The 18,547-nt window shown below is 38.6% G+C and overlaps 1 protein-coding gene across 6 annotated transcripts; it reads right to left on the reverse strand.

Annotated features, from left to right (window-relative positions):
- Positions 1-379: 379 nt before the first annotated feature.
- RPP40 (ribonuclease P/MRP subunit p40) lies at positions 380-14,110 on the reverse strand. Of its 6 annotated transcripts, none has more exons than XM_026069574.1 (8): positions 13,574-14,104; positions 11,431-11,575; positions 9,929-9,997; positions 8,352-8,447; positions 7,066-7,191; positions 2,595-2,793; positions 2,150-2,281; positions 380-677 (listed from the first exon to the last, which is right to left on the reverse strand). In XM_026069574.1, exons 1-8 carry the CDS (start codon positions 13,703-13,705, stop codon positions 479-481), a joined length of 1,098 nt encoding a protein of 365 aa, XP_025925359.1. In that variant the 5' UTR covers positions 13,706-14,104; the 3' UTR covers positions 380-478. The 6 variants fall into 6 exon arrangements, with proteins under 6 accessions (XP_025925359.1, XP_025925358.1, XP_025925361.1 ...); XM_026069573.1 differs by having other exon boundaries at positions 2,147-2,281; positions 13,574-14,089; XM_026069576.1 differs by lacking the exon at positions 13,574-14,104 and adding an exon at positions 13,168-13,440 and having other exon boundaries at positions 2,147-2,281.
- Between the last annotated feature and the right edge of the window lie 4,437 nt (positions 14,111-18,547).

Here is an 18,547-nt window from a genome sequence, read left to right on the forward strand (position 1 = left end):
TCCCCTCCCAAACATCTCACTTTTTCTTTTCTTTTTTAAAACCAGCAGCTAGGCTGAAATGTCTTAAACATGACTTTGAAGTTTTTATGGATCTTTAAAGCATGAAAACATTACGTTGCAAAATGAGCTTTTCTCCCAAGTATTTTAGCTAACAATCTGGAAACATAACTTTCAAATTCTAAAATGACACCTGAATAAAAAGAAACACCACCTATGGTCAATTCCTGAGAACTTAAACTCACAAAAAATCTTCTTAAAGCTAAAATTGTGGTCTTTCAGAAGGCATTGTATGACCATTAAGGAACAAAAATCCATTTATTTCATTGCAGGTCACCTTTAAGGAGCTATAAATAATGGAAAAAAACATACATCCTCTTAGTACTTAACTTATTATCCAATTATTTTTATAAAAAGTATCTTATTAGGTTTCTATACAATAACATGGAATTATTAGAATGTTTTTTCTGTAGACAGAGCTTCATGGAGGACAATCATCATTCGTTCCTACAGCCATCTGAAGCCAGTAGTCCAGGTTTCTAAAAACAACAAAGTTGTACAAGTTTTCTCCTCCCTTGTGAAAACCATGTTCACTTTCTCTCCAGGAAACAGGGCTGTCTGCAAAGCCATGCACAGTTAAGGTCAGCCAATGTGCCAGTTTTGGTTCATCAAAATAGCAGCTGCAAGACAGAAAACAAGTTAAYAACTATAACAGGATAAAGAGTATGTTCAAGTGTACAACAAAGTAGAAAATCAAAGACACAGGCACTTAGTGAAAATTTTTAATTAAAGGAGTTAAAAAATGATTTAAGCTGTGGAGGATGCCTACTAAAGCCATTACATACTTTTTCTTTTTGGCCAGTAAAGCATCTATAACTTCAAATTGCATTATTTTAAAAGATACAACTGAAAAGTCCAAAGGGACACTCTTGTTCAGCTGATGCTCCAGGATTAATACAGAGTAAGAAGGAAGTGTAAAGTTAGAGTACTAATTGGACTATCTATTTTAAAGAATTTTAAAGTGCTTTAGTACATAATAAATAAATTCAAAAGAAAATATTCTACCAGAAGATATTAGGAAATGAAATGTGACTGACTCTTTAGTATTTCTACCATACTTTTTGACAGGTAGAACTGCAAGTTGTAACTTAGAAATAAAGTGTAAACTAGCTGTTCTGAATTTCCTAAGACATTCTTTCATCTTTCAGAAAATAAGCATTTACTGAGAGCAGTCACTATCAGGGCAAAAAAGACATAGAAGACAAACACTTTTACTACCAGAAAGGAAACGGATTAAAAAATAATCAAAACCAGACATTGTCCACTGGTCTTAAGCAAACACTAAAAGCCAAGGATATCTGTGTTCTAACCCTAGTCTAAAGAGGCTTTCAGCATGAGATTCAAAAATTGCTCAGAGGAGCAAGTGATATTCCAGATGAAGGAACAGCAATATTGTCATGTGTCAGTTCTGCAACCATTAGCCACCAGCCACTCCAAGAGTTTTCTTACACACAGAGCCAGGAGCTTCCAGAATTTGCTATCAGTGGCAGTAGCACTAACATACAACATAGGTAGATATCACGATGATCTACAATACACCAGTACCATGCAGTTTGATATTCAATTAGAACCACAGATACCCTGTTCATCACTATTCAATGCCCTGTTATACCACTTGACACAAAAAAAAAAAAACATTTTAAGTTAATTTAACACAAAACCACAATAACCATGTGAAACGCTTTTTGGTACCATGAAGGATTCCAATCATACTGTTCACCAATAGTTAAAAGTGCTAAATCAAGTGTGTTTCAGGGTGCCTGACTTTCATAGACAATGGAAATATGAAAGATGTGTGAGCTCAGTGGAGCCACTGGTTCTTAGAAATTAAGATAAAAAGCAAAGTCAGTATTAGAACATAGGGCAGGCATTCTCAAATTTGAAGTATCCAAAATTATTTATTGCTTTTTATACCATTGCTAAGTTTCCTGCTTGTTTCCTAATTAAAAAGTGTCTTCATTTTGTGTATTTTTTTTGTTTCTCACCTCCAGCAGCACTACTGAAAACAAGTAGTTAAAAGCAATTCTGAGAAGTAAAAACTTTATATAAAGTATAAATGTTTTAATCATGTACCCCTGTCAACCCTTACCACAGTTTCTCCAGTAACTGAATTATCGTCTCAGGAATTATGAAACCTGTGATTGTGCACAAAAAAGCTTGTTCCACTATTGTGTTGGGCTGAGGACAGCAGTAGGTTGATAAAAAACTAAAAGATTTGTTGTCTCTGAAAAAAAAAAAAAAAAAAGTAGCTGAAATAAACATATTTTAGGTCTTCTACAGAAAATTTTCCTAATGCTATCTAGTACCAAACAAACAGTATCTGTGTATATCATCTAAATTAATACCCAAGCAATTCAGATGTCATAAGTATCTCCAAAACCACCGATATGTTATTCAAGACTATTAAACAAGCATGTAAGTGCTTCTTAGGCATCCCACTTACAGAAACATGCCTTTTCTTACATTAAAAAAAAAAAATAAAAAATTGTGGCCTTCCTTACTTAAAATATTAAGATCAAACAAGTTCAGGTACTTACAAGCTAACTTGATTCAAGACAGCTCCCAACCATTCAAACAGTTCCTCTGTACTGCATGACTCTTCTGGCTTTCCTTGTAGTTCATTACTTTGTAACACTGGACACTGCAAGTCTCTTAACGTGCTGAATGTTATTTTTGGCTTCAGAGTCTGTATTTGGTTTTTGGGAAAGTATGACATCAATGTTGATCCCTCTGCACCTTAACAACACAACACCACAAAGAGCTGTTACAAAACTACAGAACAAAGGGAGCACTGGATACACGAAACCTTTATACGTGCATTTGTTAGGAAAATAGGGTGCAATGTTAAACTGCAAGTAAAACTGCTTACATGCTGTTATCTATCTTTTGCAAAAGCCGTAGAATTGTCATTTTCCTTATTTTCTTGGAAGTGAGAATTAGCTCAAGATCCAGCAACTTACCACAGCTCAGTAAAAGTCCTATTTAACTGGTATGTAAAGAAATAGATCTGTCAATAGAAAATTCAAGCATTTTAACTGGGCAAGTAAAAAAAATGAACTCATTAGAAACAGGAATTCAGAGTGTTCCTGAAAAAGAGCACATGAAAGGAAAACTATTTGCCTGTTAACTTCTCCCCAAGAAGAGTGGTCTGCCTATGCACACCTATTGTGATCATACCTATGCCTAAATAACTTTTGTCTTAGCAGTATCCATACATACATTCCCCGCCCACTCAAGCCCAGGTGCTTGTTGCTGTAAAAGGGTGATGTATGCCTCATACCATCAGGTCAGCAAGAGGGACAGGAATATGCATCAAAGACGTATGTGGAGATAATGTATCTAAGACCAGCTAGAGAGAAGTAAGTTCGAATGAACTCAAGCCATATTCTCCCTGCAAAGCACTGAATACCTGGAGAGATCCCAGGATCACTAGTTCAGCAAGAACTGCCTTCTAGAGACACATGACATCTAGAAGCATGAGCAATCCTGATGGAGAAGAATTGGCAGCCCAGCAGATCTCAGGAATACTTTGCAAAAAGTTCCTAGTGTCACTGAATTTCTCCTGCAACATGCCTTCACAACCACAGGATGTTTCCCTTTTCATTGTCCTAAAAGACACTCAGAGTCTGCTATCTAGCAAGTCAAGTTAGTGGATCTTTTAGTTCTCTCAGCTGAGGACAAGAACATATAAGAATCATTCTGAGACATCTTATCCCATCACCTAAAGACTGCATACTTGATATTCCAGGTGTGACAGGAAACTTCAATTTAGGAAGGAATACTGGAAAAATTCTGGTTTTACATTAAATCCAGAAATCACCTTCAGATAAGGCATATTTGGAAGGTAATATTATCTCAGAAAAATACCCAAACTAGTCATCAAGACTAGAAGCTCTCCTACCCACCACACTGAAGTGTCTGCCAACCCAGGACCCCGTTTTCCCTGAATAGCAGGAAAGGAAACAGGTGATTACAAGTTGAAGAACAGATTTACCAGTGACATCAAGATGAATTCAAGGGTTCACGGAGGGAGCAGAACTTTGAAGGGAGAAAGAAGAAGGGGCGGGGGAGAAATCAATAAACTAAATCAGCAACCTCACTTCAGTATAAACTAAATCAGCAACTTCACTTCAGTATAGAGGACAGAAGAAAGTGGGACAACCTCAAACACAGTACGGATATAGTAGTTAGATGCACCATGACAGATCTGTGGGAAAGGTCAAGTCTCTTCTACCTCTATTAAGTAATCCAAAATGGCACATAAAATCAGATCAAGGATGGGACAAAACAACCTAGCTATATGCACAGTCAGAAGAAATCTGGTCCACTTGCCTGTATAATGCTAAAACTATAAAGACCTAATCTACACTTGGAAGCAAACACCTTGCAAATTAAGAGATATTAACCAAATGTCTTTTTGAAGCAGTAAAGTAACTGATGTAAAATAGATTCTCCTGGATTTGATACTCCAGATAAAGTATTACATTTTCTTAAAGTGACAACAGCTCACTACCAAGGAATAGCTCCTTACTTATGAGAAGCCTGAAGTCCAGAAAAGCATTCAAATTACCATTGTAAAGGCAAGTATGAACAAATGAAATTCAAGAACAGGATAGAAAAACTGTAGGATACAATATCCAGGGCCCACTACCAAAAGTTATGAACTATCTAAATTCCATCAGCCATACCTATCCTCCAATGGACAATCATTTGGGGGAACAGAAAAAGAAGGGCTAAGCTGACCCTTTCAGTGGTCCTTCAGAAAAGGCTGTTGAAGTGCAGAAGGGTGCAGGGACAAAGAGAGGCAGCTACTGAACTCTTGGTAATTTATTTTGTGTTTTGAAGTCTGAAAAATCCTAGAACAAGTGATCCTCCTTCAGACTGTGCTTCCTGTAGGCATTTGTTATACTAACAGGCTCATAGGATGTATAGTATCTCCCCAGAATTCTTAGTCAAATGTAAAAATTTATACATAAACTACAAATCTCCATTCCAAATGGGAGCCTCAGCTATAGTTGTAACTTCAGGAAATCCCAAAGGCTACAGCCAAGACTTCAACACAACAATTCCTCTAGCTATGGCATAGCTTCCCTTGTCAACAATAACCAGGCACATTGTCAAAGTTTTCTTGGAGGCCAGTGACTTTCAGCCAATAAACATTTAAAATTGTCATAGAAATTACAGCAAAAAGAAAAGAAAAGAAAAATATTGTTTTCAATCTGTCATTAGGGACATGAGACATTTCATGTTCCCCTTTTCTGTTCCTCTCAGTGCCAGAACCACAAAGCGAAAAAAAAAAGGGTATGAAAACAGAAAACCTTGCTTTTGGAAAAAGGCACTGAATGTTTATAGGTCTGCAGAAGAGCTGGCCATATCAAAAAACAGTGGTTATCAGCATGAAGACTGCAAGTAGAACATTCATGGAGGACGAGAATTCTCTGGAGAAAATATAGCCCTCCCTTCCAGCAAAATCTACAGAATGCCTCATATCTGTTAATAAAATCTGTAAAGATTTTATTTTCGGCAGTAGTAAGGAACTAAGAGTCTTTCTTATGTTATGAGCACTAGATTCCTGAACAAAAAAAGCACTCAGATTTAACTCCATATTCTGGAGATGATTGAACTGCAGTTTTTTGGACAGTAAAAAACTGAACAAAAGGAATGCTATTCTTCCTGAATACTGCTACACTGGCAGCAACAAACATAAGAAGCATACCAGCCCTAGAAGCATTTTGCTCTCTGCCCAGGGTCATAAATCTAAGTAAGCTGAGCCTTTGGATCTCTGCTACCTTAGTTGAATTTATGTCACCATTTATGGTAGCAAGAGTCTTTACCCTTTTACCCTTTCCTGAAGAGGAAGACAAGAGTGGGAAATGTAAGCCTTTAAAATTCTTCTGTATCACACACAGGGAAGAATCGTTGTCATACGATTAGTACTTAAAAAGGGCGGGGGGAACATGAAGGACTTGAATGAAACACGGGACAGTACTAAAGGAGTCCGTAGGCGTTTTTAATTTCTCAAATCAGTAACTCTCTCTCAGACTTGGTCTTGAAGAGTCAGAAAACAGTAAGAATATAAAGAGTAGAAGGGGAAGCATACTTAGGGACCTCTCAAACATCCCTTTTCACTACAGTAGAGGCTTCTTAGTGGGTCCAAGACTCAAAGCAGAACCACACTAAAAGCTACACAGCTCTGATGAACAAATACACATTTTTCTGTAGCAGAGACTCTTGCAGTTTCTGTCAATGTTATGCAAATGCTATATATTCCTCAATACAGCCTGTTCTGAGGTAATACAAGCAACTGACAACTTTGGAAAATGATCTTCAGAAGAAAAGCAATACGTAAATTCAGCAAAAAAATCAATGTCATCAGAAAACAGCACATACATGAACACTAGAAGAAAGATGATTTGAAATGATACAATTTCTTATAACAAGAAACACTCACTCTGCTCCAATCTCAACCAAGTGCTTGAGAATAAAATTTAAAAATAGGGGATATTGTTTGCATCAGTGTACACAGCACCTGACAGAAACAGGGACTCTGTACATGTCCTACAGCTGCTGCTGAAGCATGAAGTTCTCCATCTCAAATACTTTGGCAACACTAAACCAAATATGTACCACATATGTATTAATAAAGCATAAAAAAAATGTACATTAATAATAATTATATATGCCACAGATTTATAAAGAAGAAGCAGTGCTTTCAAAGGGGCAAAATTAGGCCAGCAAGCCTGTCCTACAGGAAAGACAGGGAAAACAAACAACTAATATAACTCCCATGAATCACTACTGACTTCCTGAACTGAAACTGCTATATAGGAAGTTACACACACACAAAACAAAACAAAAAAAAGCCAAAAGCTCACCCGAACAAACTTTAATCTAATTTTTCCCTTCACTAAAAACATGTTTCGACAATCACTAGAAAAGAACAGTAAACTAGAAAAATTTAGATTTCAGGGTCAGTTACATTTTGGATTTCCTTTTAGTTCTTATTACCTGTATTATACCAAGCCAGTAGGAAGTCAAATTCTAAAGGTTTCTTTTCTTTCAAGGCCCAAAGCACCCTCTTATGTTTCTTACTATCAGGATGAAAGCTGGGATCCATCAAGTCGATAGTTATAACTGCAAAATAAACAAAAGCAAGTTTTACTCAATGGAACTCAATTTTAATATTAAATGCCATAAGAATTAAACAAATGTAAAGAAACCAGAAAAAATTAAACCTCCTTTTGACACGTACAGCATTTTTACAAAGTATTTAATCAAGCAGATACTACTGCCCATTTTGCAAATGAACATTTGCCTCCTGCCATCCTTACTTTAATACATTTTGAAAACTGCTTTCTAGTGACAGCAGGGACAGATTCCTTTTGTAAAGGCAGTGACGGAAGTCACAGAAGAGTAGCTTTAAAAATATCTTAGTAACTAGGTAAGCTATTAGCACTAAAAAAGCTAAAACTTCTAACACCAAAAGCCACATGCATGGCTACAACACTTTTTCAACAGTTTCTCGATATCAATTGGTCCCAGACTAAAAGTTGCATTTATTTTTAAGATGGAAATTGCATCATACATTTTATTTGACAAATTGAATGGTAAAACGATATCCTGTTATGCCAAAATTATTTTTGTACATAACAAGTTTCCTCTTCAAAATATAATCTACTGTTACTTCTGGAGTAGTGCAGGTTCTCGTCTGTTTTGAGATGGCAAGGTGTTTTTTTTTAATTATTACTTTAAAAAAAAAAAAAGTCACACTCAGTATGTCTTCTCTGCATCTGTTAAAAAAATTACTTTTTTTCCCAGTACATAGTATATCAAGGCTACCATTTTAAATGTCAAATGTAGTAGAATTCTCCCTCTCAAAAAAGGAATCTTGGATAAGGTTCTTTGCTGACTTTTTGTGGAGTGTGCAAGTTATAAGCTTTGCCTTAATTAGGTTAGTATTTTCTGATTAAAACCAGAAGGCATATATACTGCACCCAGGATACAAGAATTCTTGACTCCTGCATCACTCCAGTATAAACAATACTTCTTGAAAAATGCAAAAATTAAAAGTTTTATAACGCTACCCATAAGATCACACTTGTTGCCTTACAGCTGCTTTATTATTTCAAAAATTAATGTTTCTCATCATGTGGTCCTTGTATGTACATCTGGAAAAATACCACCTAGACAATAATCAATTTTAAGAAAAGTTTAAGTRTGGCTGGTTTGACATCCTAATAAGGTACTTCACAGACAGATCTGAAATAAGTGCTGTTAACATAAACAGTACTTACTATATCTCATTACTTTTTTGCCAGAATACTGAGAAGGGCGACCTTGAAGTCCAAGTTCTTCATAAGTATCCTTATCCACTGATAGAATTAGTTTTCCTATACACAAAACAAGCCTTAATGTAAAGCTCCCTTTCAAGTCTTCTGAGAACCTTATACTTTATGCAATGTTATGCATTTGGATCACTAGGTATTACCAATGTAATCCAGAGTCCTTTAGTTCCAGTTAAATGGATTACCAGATTAACCCTTAAAAATGCCAAAAGTCAATTATTCTTTGTTATCAAACATGTCTTACGAACCAGAATAAGTGTAATATTATTCCTGAAATACACACAGCTACCATTCTTAACTGTTCTACCTTATTTATATTACCCCAGTGCTTCTTCTGCTTGTCCCCTAGCATTTGCTATATCATTTGTTGAACACTGGATTACACTAGGGCCTGATTTTGTAAATATTCATGCATACACTGCTGCACAACTAAACATAAAAGAGTAGTTCCACCAACCCCAATGGGACTGCTCACATGAGTGAAGATAAGAATTTGCTTATCATTCTAGAGCATATCTGCTTATCACTAATTCCACTTCCAGGTTCATGAACCTAAATCTGGCAACTGCCACTCTGTACAGAACTTCCACACAGCTCTCCACCACGGTCTTTTGAATACAAGTAATGGTATAATACATAATATAAACAAATAAAGCTGTTGCTACAAATTTGAGAAGGTGGCATCACCAGGAATTCTAACTTTGGCTTGCATTAAGTGTGTATATCTTGTAATAATTAAATCATACAAACTCAATCACTACTAAGTTTCCATTCTGCTAGGCCTATGCAAATACAGTACACAAAGGACTTCCTGCTCTGAAGAATCTGAATTTCACAGAATCACAGGTTGGAAGGGACCTCTGGAGATCATCCAAGTCCAACCAATTTACTGATGACCTGATTAGCACCTCTTACTTTTTAAGATTTTAGGCTAGAGGGCTGATGAACCAATTTGTGTCTCTATTATATTTGATAAAGAAGATATAGTAGAAACCTCAAAATAGCTCCACTATTTTCTTTGCATGAAAAATCTCACCTGAAAAGTAATCAGAGAATCACAGAATATTTTGTTGTACAACTCTGATGAAAATACAACAGAGTATTTTAATACATTACATATTTCTCAAATAGTGAACACTGAGTAGTTAACAAGAGCTCCTAAACAGTGCTGATACTATTTAAAGATGTGCTTTTCCTTTGTACAAATTCTGTCTTTAAGATCAGTAGGAAATAAGTAGTTGAAACAGAGTTGGAACAAAAATATTCCTCTGTAGCATTTGCAATGACAGCTGAAGCACTGACAATCTGACTCTATACATGAAACTGATTTTCACTTACCTTTCTATGAAATAAAATAATTTAACAGCATGAATCAAGCAATAAATTAAAATGAAATATTTAATACAAGCATATTTTAATAAAGTATAGTAGGTACTATATTTTCCAGTTTACATCATTCCAAATGGAAAAAACAAAGACTATAATCAATATATACATGTTATGAAGAGAAAAAAAAAAAATCATACCAGTTGGTAGCAGAGCTGCAGTATTATCTTGATCAATTTTTGTGTTATAGGTAAGTGCATGGCATGAACCTTTAATAGTGAAACAGAAAGCCGTGAGATTACAGTCTCAAGAGAAAGATATGACAACATGAGAGACTCACCTCAAGATAGCAGAGCCTGCCAAATACCATTTGAATCATTCTTAACCCTTGTGTTTTAATCAACTAACTTTCTTCTGCCTTCTCAAACAAAAAGGCATTTTGTTATTATCTTTACAAATCTTATATTGGCACTACTTTAAAGGACCTGTAACACAGATAACATGAACAATAATGCCCAAACACAAACACTATTTCCACCTTTGACCTTTCCCATTCTGTAAATGGAAAAAAAAAGTTTTTTCCAAATACTTTTCAGCTATCAGTTCACCTAAAAATAAGGTGGAATATGCTCATATTACTCAATATATTTTGTAGTAGTATTTACCACAACCAATTTCTTTTTCTAGAAATCAGGAGTCAGATCCTGTAAACTTGGCATACAAATGGCATTCTGCTTCTATAAAACTAGTGGGCATAAGACCTATTAATGAGACTAGAGAAAATAGGAAACATAGTCCTAATGTATCCCTTATTTTCCTGTTTCTCCCATATGTTCTCTTATCTCCTCTCTTTTCCCTTTAAAGGCTTTTTCCCTCTGTCAGTCATCTGAAGGGAACAACGTTTATCTTGAGCTAAATGAGTGGGCCCTAGCAGATGAAAACAGTGTGCTGTGAATATGCAATAAAAGCAAGTTGGCTGGGCAAAGGCTGCATCTTTCCTCACATCCACTTTGCTCTTACTGTTCAAGGATGACCCACTACAACTCCACTAGCAGAAAAAGCAAGGCTATTTTTTCTCTTTCAAAGGAAGCCCAGGCTTTGCCAGGTGTGGAACACAGCTCTGAGCTGAATTATGAGGAATCAGAAGTGGAGAAGGGAGCTGATTTCTGCAGGAATCTACATAAAGATGAGAGGTAGAAGGTAAATAATTGAGAGGATACATAGAAACACTTTTGACAGCTGGCTTGCAGAATTAAGATGTGACAGGGAGAAATGAAGAGGTTAGGCTACACAAGGTTAGTGCTGACTTTATGGGAACTAGAGAGGCAATATTTTTCAGTAGGAATGCAATAAATTATAATATTAATTAGAGAGAGAACTGTGGGTCTGAAAGCTAGTTTTTAGGGAATACAGAATATGCATGACAGGGAAACTGCAGAAGAGGGATCTCAAGCTACTTTCAAAAAAAAGGGGGGGGGGGGAAATGGGTGGAACAATCATAGAAGGACCCGTCAGGTGTAAATAAATGCTCACACACCACAAAGCAGAAAAAAACAGATAAAGAAATGCATACAGAATTTTGTTAGTACTACTTCTTCCCTTCCTTTAAAATACTTTTCAGAATATATAATTACTGAATTTTACTGTGTCATCAAGAATATACAATAATACTGTATTTATCACATTCTGATTACCTCCTTACCTTTCTTCACAAAAGTATCAATGAATTCATGAGTGACCAATTCATGAAGTGATAAATTCCTCAGCAGATAGTACTCTCCAACATCTGCAATCGTACTTTTCAGCACTTCAGGTAGTATGCCACATTCAGGGATCAAAAAGGACACCTATCAGGAACACATTTGTAATGTTAATCATGTTCTAAAAATTGTTCTGGGGGAAAACAGAAAAATATAAATGAAAATCTTTTTGAAGAGATCAATATGTTACATCAAAATGAGATTTAAAAATATTTTTACCTTCAAAATTTAACAATTTGGACAAAGTCTCCATGTACAGCAATAAATTATTCAAGTCTTGTATTTTATATGCTATATAATAGCATTTGAGGTGTTAAGTAACAAGATAATTTTACACAGCATGACTTGACAAAAGATCTTGTTTCAAGTCATGATAAAGTTAACTTGGACTATTTCCTTAAGCCCTTTTTGCAAGATGCAGTTATAACTAAGAATGTATGCTAGGCATTTATGTAATCTCCATTAAAAAGCAAAGAATCAAAGTAGAATTTAAACTTCTTTTTGAATAAATACATTCTACTCTAAAATATTTTGGAGGTCAGCAGGGTGAAGACACCACAAGACAAAACCTGAAGATGGTCTTATGAGTGCCAAAATAGTCATAAAAACTGTAAAGTCTTTTTCCTTTTTAAAGGACACATTAAGGCTAAGATTYCAGTAACAGGTTGCTAATTTAAATTAGGAAACTAATTCTCAAAAGGGATGAGCACCTAGCTGTTCTTACTAAATTCAGCACTCAGTCTTTCAGTCCAATTGCCTACCACTAATATCCATTTACTCTGTTTAAAACCTTTGCTGTAAGTGTTTCACTGATCAAGAGAATTTCTAAGTCCAGAAGTCCAGGGCGAACAAGCTTATTGCCTGGACAGGTACCAAGCTTCCCAACAACCATGCACTAGCAGGGGAAAGGTCCCCCTTATCCCCCAAAACACACACCAAGAAAAAAAGTTTTTCTCAAACAAAATAGCTCTCAGAGAATAAGTACACAACTCCTTTGGCACACACATACAAGAGAAGTAACGACTGACAAACTAGCTGCTTACCGCACAGTAGAAACCTTCCCAGTTAGCTACTAAAAAAATTCCTTAGGCGAAGACATAGACAGGATCTGACCGAAACTTGCAACAGTCTAAGATAGCAGTAAGCAGACAAACACTGGACACAGCAACATTAAGTTGTCTAAAACAAGGWAGCAGTTGTTGATAACAATACTACATAATACTTTGGGAGAAGCAGAGAAAACATGAGAGAAAGGACTTTCAGGGTACACCTGAGGCCAGGCTTCAGTTGAAATGTGATAGCCCTCACTGCTTTGACTAGTCATTTGGGGGTACAGTCACTCACATTACTTTCTCAGGGCACTAGCACCACAGAACCTTGTCATCTCTTCTACCAGTTCACCCCTCATATATTCTGGTTGCGTTGGCACGATCTTTCACTCTCTGAGGCGCTACATGCTGTGCCAGACCACCAAGCCAACATGGCCTAAAAAGTACTTTTTTTTCTTTCTCCTTTTTTCCCTAAAGACATGTGCAGGTTACCTCTGACAAGGATGGGAAATCTTGCTCTGCAAGGGGTGGCAGATTTGTCACTTGGACCAGTCCACAACAAAACAAAACAGCCTGGCAAAACAGCTTTAGCACAAGACTAAATACCAGCTCCTTGAACTTCTGACTCACAGAACCAACCCCAACCATGAGCACTTTGTTCAGGCTAAGGCTCGTTTTGGTTTCACCGGGGGAGGCGGGGGTGCGGGGTCTGTTTCAGAGAAGGGAGGGATTTCCAGCAGCTCAGTCTTTTTACCACAGGAAGATTATATCGATAAGCAGCCCCACACGGGCTGGCCGCGCTCTGCTCGAGGCCCGCTGTAAAAGGAGCCTGCTGGGCACCACGCGCCAGCGTGGCCATCCCACCAAGGGGTCCCTTCCCCGCGCCCCAGAGCCACCAACCGCCGACCAGCACGTTCGCGCGACGGTTAACACGGGCGGCGTCCGTTAACCCCACCCCCCGCCGCCGCCTCGTGCCAGCTCCGAGGCGACGACGACAGCAACCCCTCCCGCCGAGGGGGGGGGATGCGTCACTCACGCGGCAGTTGTAGGCGTGGTCCCGCACGTGCGCCGCGTGGCGCGAGCGCGCGTGCCGTGCGTGGCTCTTCTCGCACACCAGCAGGTGCCGCGGCGCCTGGCGAAGCCGCCGCAGCGGGACCGACATCCTCATCCTCAGCGAGCTCCGCGCGCCGCGGGAAGGGCCGCCAATCGGGGAGCGGCCCCGGGCAACGTCACCCGCCTCTCGGAAGGGAAAGAGAACGCCGGTAGAGCGAGCGGGAAGGGAGGCGGGAGGAAGAGGAGCTGTGCCATGAGGTCACTTCCGCCTGCGCCGACAGCGCGGCTGGGGAGGTGCGCGCATGCGCTGTCGCGGAGCGCGGCGCAGTGGCCTGGCAGGTGTGGGGGGCCGTGGCCCGCCTCGCACAGGCAGGCGCGCAGGCACGAATGTGTGYGCGCGCTCTGTGGTTGTGGTGTTCACGGCTTCTGGAAAACCACAGCATGAGTCAGAGTGTAAAAACCACATGCTTTTGCTTTTCAAATAAAGGGATTTGTTCCAAAAATAGCTGCCCTGCGGTCTGGCTGTGCCGGAGGTGGGCTGTGGCCCAGGCTGCGAGCACCTTGCTGGGAGCATGAGTGGCGACTGACAAATGACTCCCCCGGCCCCCAAGCCCGGCAGCTCGCGGCAGCATGTAGAAATGCCCCTTTCGGTGCAGCGGGGCTTCCCCCACTTCTCTGTCCTTCAGCAAGTACAGCAGCAATGCTGTGTCCTGTCTCCCACCTGTTCATTGCAAACACCTGCTGAGTGTGGTGGGCAGCTCCCCTCACCAGCGCTGTACCCCGCGGGGCGGCGGGAGGGCGACAGAGTCCCAGCGGTTGTGAGCGGACACCCCTGCAATTAGGAGGGGGTGTACTGTGGGTCCCTCAGGTGCATTTCCCGCTAAGGAATGTTTTTAGGAGACATGGACACTTGGAGGGAGGGTTAAGACCACTAGAAATATGTCATGGTATGCGCGATGGCGCTGGGCACCCTTCAAGATGTCAGACACGCTTCCATGTGAGCAACCTCTATTCTTCTACACTCAACAAACACAGGAAGTATGTAAACCCAAGAAGCTGCACAGGTGTTTGAGCCCTGTGAGACAGGCCGTTATCAAAATGCTATCCAAGGCCATCAGGATCCCATGGAGATATACTGAATATCTGAATTCCTCCTGAAAAAATTGGGTCTGTTAGAACTCTGGGCATATTTGTAATGGCATCTGCAGTTTTACAAGATCATGAAAAAAGATCTTGTCTTCTTCTACAGTCTTCTGCTTTCTTTGGCTCACACTGAAGAGGATTACTCAGTTTAGCAAGCACTGTGTTTAAGTGCCTTGGGACTGGACCACTGCCTGCAATGCGTCCTCTCACAGATCATTCTCTGCATGGTGTATTTTGTATAAAGAATGTCCAAAAATTTCCTCTTCTCCGTTTATTTGAGTTATTCTCTTCTTGGTCCCCTAGTCCCCCTGGTCCCTTTGTGTTCCCTTATTTAGTTTTAAATGGTACCTAACAACTTTTTTGTTATTTGTTATGCTCTTTCTATGCACTGTACAAGGCTATATTTAAGTCTACTTAAAATATCTCTAAGATGTGTTCACTAAACACCCATCAGGCTAGTAATGCTGAACCTCAGTTTTTATACTAGTTTGACAGCAGTAGTTCCAGAGATCACAAGCTCAGTCTATGAAGATCTTGACCTGTCATTTCTAGATTTTATGTCTGATGTTAAAGCTCAGGAGTATGCGAGTTTGATTACTCAGCTTTTCTAGGTGATTGAATGTAAAAAGAAAAAGCTTGTTTTGGTTGCTAAATTGATTTTAAGGTATAGATTGTGGTAAGGTCATTTGGTTAACAGCTACAATGTTGCACAGATATGAATCATCAAATTCCTATGATTTTACTAATTCACCAGATACAAATTGCCATGGTTTCATATTCAAGCACCCATGTTTGTTACCTGATCAGTTATTGGCTATTGGACTGAGGTAAACAGATTGCATTTATGTGTTCTAGATATGCATTCCCCATTTGATGAATTTATATTGTGGCTCAAGCTGCCATGTTGTGTGTGTCTAGGCTCCAATTCTGGCAGCCACTACAGTTTCCTGGTGTTCTGTCAATGTTTAGATCTCTATAATGTTGCAGACTTAATAACTATGGAGAGGTAGCAGTGTGAAAAGGCTCGTCTTTGCAAGGTCTGTGTACAGAACCATACTTGCCTAATGGAAGGAAAGATGTTACTGAGAGGTTACTAGTTCAGTGCTTGTGGCTTGTTAGGCTGATTCAGACCCACTCATTTCTGGGTATGTGCTTCCCAATTTCTTGTTTACTAAAATATCATTAAGACACTGTTGCTCTGAACTCAGTGGCTGTATCCTTTGACTTGTGAGAGTAAAGTACACATCTTGAGGTTGCTGACTCAACATTTATAGAAAAGGTCTGAATTCTGCACTTACATTGCCTATACAAATTGGAATAATTGTATTATTATAAATCAGAAATGGCTTTTGCATATGTAATCATGGTAGCCTGCTGATTTAAAGCATGCAAAAATTAATGGGAAAAACACTACCTGACTGATGTCAGTTGTTACACCCAAAGGCTGAAACCTCTGTGAGCAGACAAGTATTACACTGTGATGATCAGAAGGCCTGTGTTCTACTAAAGGGGTGAAAAGTTCAAGTCTCTGATCAGTAAGCCCAGAGATCCAATGAGGAATTTATCCATGCTCAAGGCAGCCTGTGGAGCTGTTGGGTTGTGTGTGTTTTTTTTTTTTTTGGGTGAGCTTCTCTATGCTAATGTAATTTATACTTCCTGCTGGGAATAAAAATAAATAGGAAGAGAAATGTGAAAAAAAAAATGCTGGGAAAGGGTTAACAGTCAAGATGCAGAGTTACATATTCAACATAGTATTTCAGGGATCTTGGCAAGAGTATAGTTCACTGCAGCTCAGTGGAGGATTGAAGGATTCACATCACTGTTCAGGCAGTTTGCTTCACCTATCAAGTAATCAAAATTAACCTGCCCTTTCTCTTATACGTTGTGTGTCCTGCTGTACAGTATGTGTGTTTTAGAGAACTCCCTGGAGACAGTGATCTACATTAAAAAAAAAAAAAGGATTTATCAGTCCAGTAGTCCATGCGGTGGGCTACATATAGGTATGCAAATTGTTGGTAAATGCTGGTATTTTTATAACGATTATTACAGTTTTGTGAGTAATTATGTGTAAGGTTTCTGTATGTGGTTAAAAAAAAAAAAGGACATTTCAAATTTTAAATAATTTGAGGACTCAGTCCCTGTAAAGCTATCACAATTTCCCTAGGGATTTCACACCAGAGACCGGGTAATACAGTTTTACAGCAATTCAGTTTCTGCATGCTTGAACAGAGTTACAGGCTGCAGTCAAGAGGAAAGAAATGCCTTGTGGCAACCCGTGGTAATAGCTTGGATTAAGGTAGGATTTCTAAAATATTTCCTGGAACTAGTAAAAATTTTATTCTGTTATTGTATAAAATGACTGAATTTGGAAAGAAAAGCCTGATCTTCACATTATAGAGAATATTTCTTGTTGCAAAAGCCAGGTACTTCTTTCATGTATTGTTTCACTATTGAAAAGCAATACTAACTTACTCATTCTGGTTGTTTTTCTGTGATTAAAAATTTTACATGATAAGATACCTACAGTTGTGTACAATCAAATCTTAAAAGCATTTGTCATATGCATTTTGAATTTGGTTTGTGTCTTTACACTGCATCCAGTTCTTTTTCTTTCCAGTCACTATTTTTTTCTTCTTAAATATTGTTGATTGCAAAAGAAAAGGAAGTTGTCTAAATCTTTTAACCTTGGCCATTGTAATCAGTACTTTATAAAACAGAAGCAGATCTCTCTGATGCCTTGTTTACCTGAAATTAATAAAGTGTGTAAGATTCATTGTTAGATTATAATTTTGAGACTAACTGAAAAACAGCATTTTACTTGATCAGTGTTAACTGCTTTTTTCATTGAGGAAAGTGGAAAGATGGTGAAGCTGTGGATAGTTAGCTTTGTATCCTATTTTTACACACCCAGGTCTAAATGTTCAGAGCAGTGGTGAATGTAAAAGTGATCCCACTCAGACTTGTTTTTCTAGGAGATTACAAACAGATCTTCTGCCAAGCTGCTCCCCAAAGTGGCTTTTCAAGCCAGGAAGAACACTGAATGCCAACCATGGACTGAGTTTCTGGGTTTGGTTTAAATGCAATTAAAAAAAAAAAAAGTTTCTTTTAGAGTTAAAAAAACTGTCATCTGGGAAACCTCACACTCACTCTTGTGACACTAAAGTGCGACAATAAATTGGATGGGTAATTCATCTGACAAGCTTCTGGGGAGTAGAAGTGGTTTTCATCTATATTTAAGGAGAGTCTTTAYATCTACTTGCCTTCTAAGGATCAGATTGTGGTTTGTCATTGCATGGTGATGGGAAATCTTCATGCATTTGCTCTCTCCACCCAACCAGATCCATTGTTGTTCACATTATGGCAGTGGCAAGGCACATGCATTTTTACAAGATGCCCCTTGGGGCAAGTTATTCCACAGCATGTAGGAAAAAGTTGGAGTATGTTTCTCTCTTTGCACTTTCTGCAGAAGGGAATGATCTGTGGCCATGTTCCCCTGGTTGCTCCCCCTTTTTCGGGAAATGTCCTAGTGAACGTGTCCACACAGACTCCATCCAGCTAAACCCTCAATAGGCAATAAATGTGTCCCTCTCCTTGTCTGATAACAAGAAAGGGAAACATTGCTGCCTTTTCCATTGCTAAATCCTCCTCCTCTAGCTCTGCAGATAACAGGCACCATTTTTTTCCTCAAGTTGTCTAACCAGTTAACATGATCAAATTAAACTCAGAGCAGTTTTGTTCTCAACCGGTACATAATTTTCCCGCTTATATCAATTCATCTGTTAAAAGATACTACSTGTCCCTGCAAACATTGCCT

The sequence above is a fragment of the Apteryx rowi genome, unplaced genomic scaffold (genome assembly GCF_003343035.1).
Source record: "Apteryx rowi isolate R43461 unplaced genomic scaffold, aptRow1 scaffold_3, whole genome shotgun sequence".
Taxonomy (NCBI): Eukaryota; Metazoa; Chordata; class Aves; order Apterygiformes; family Apterygidae; genus Apteryx; species Apteryx rowi.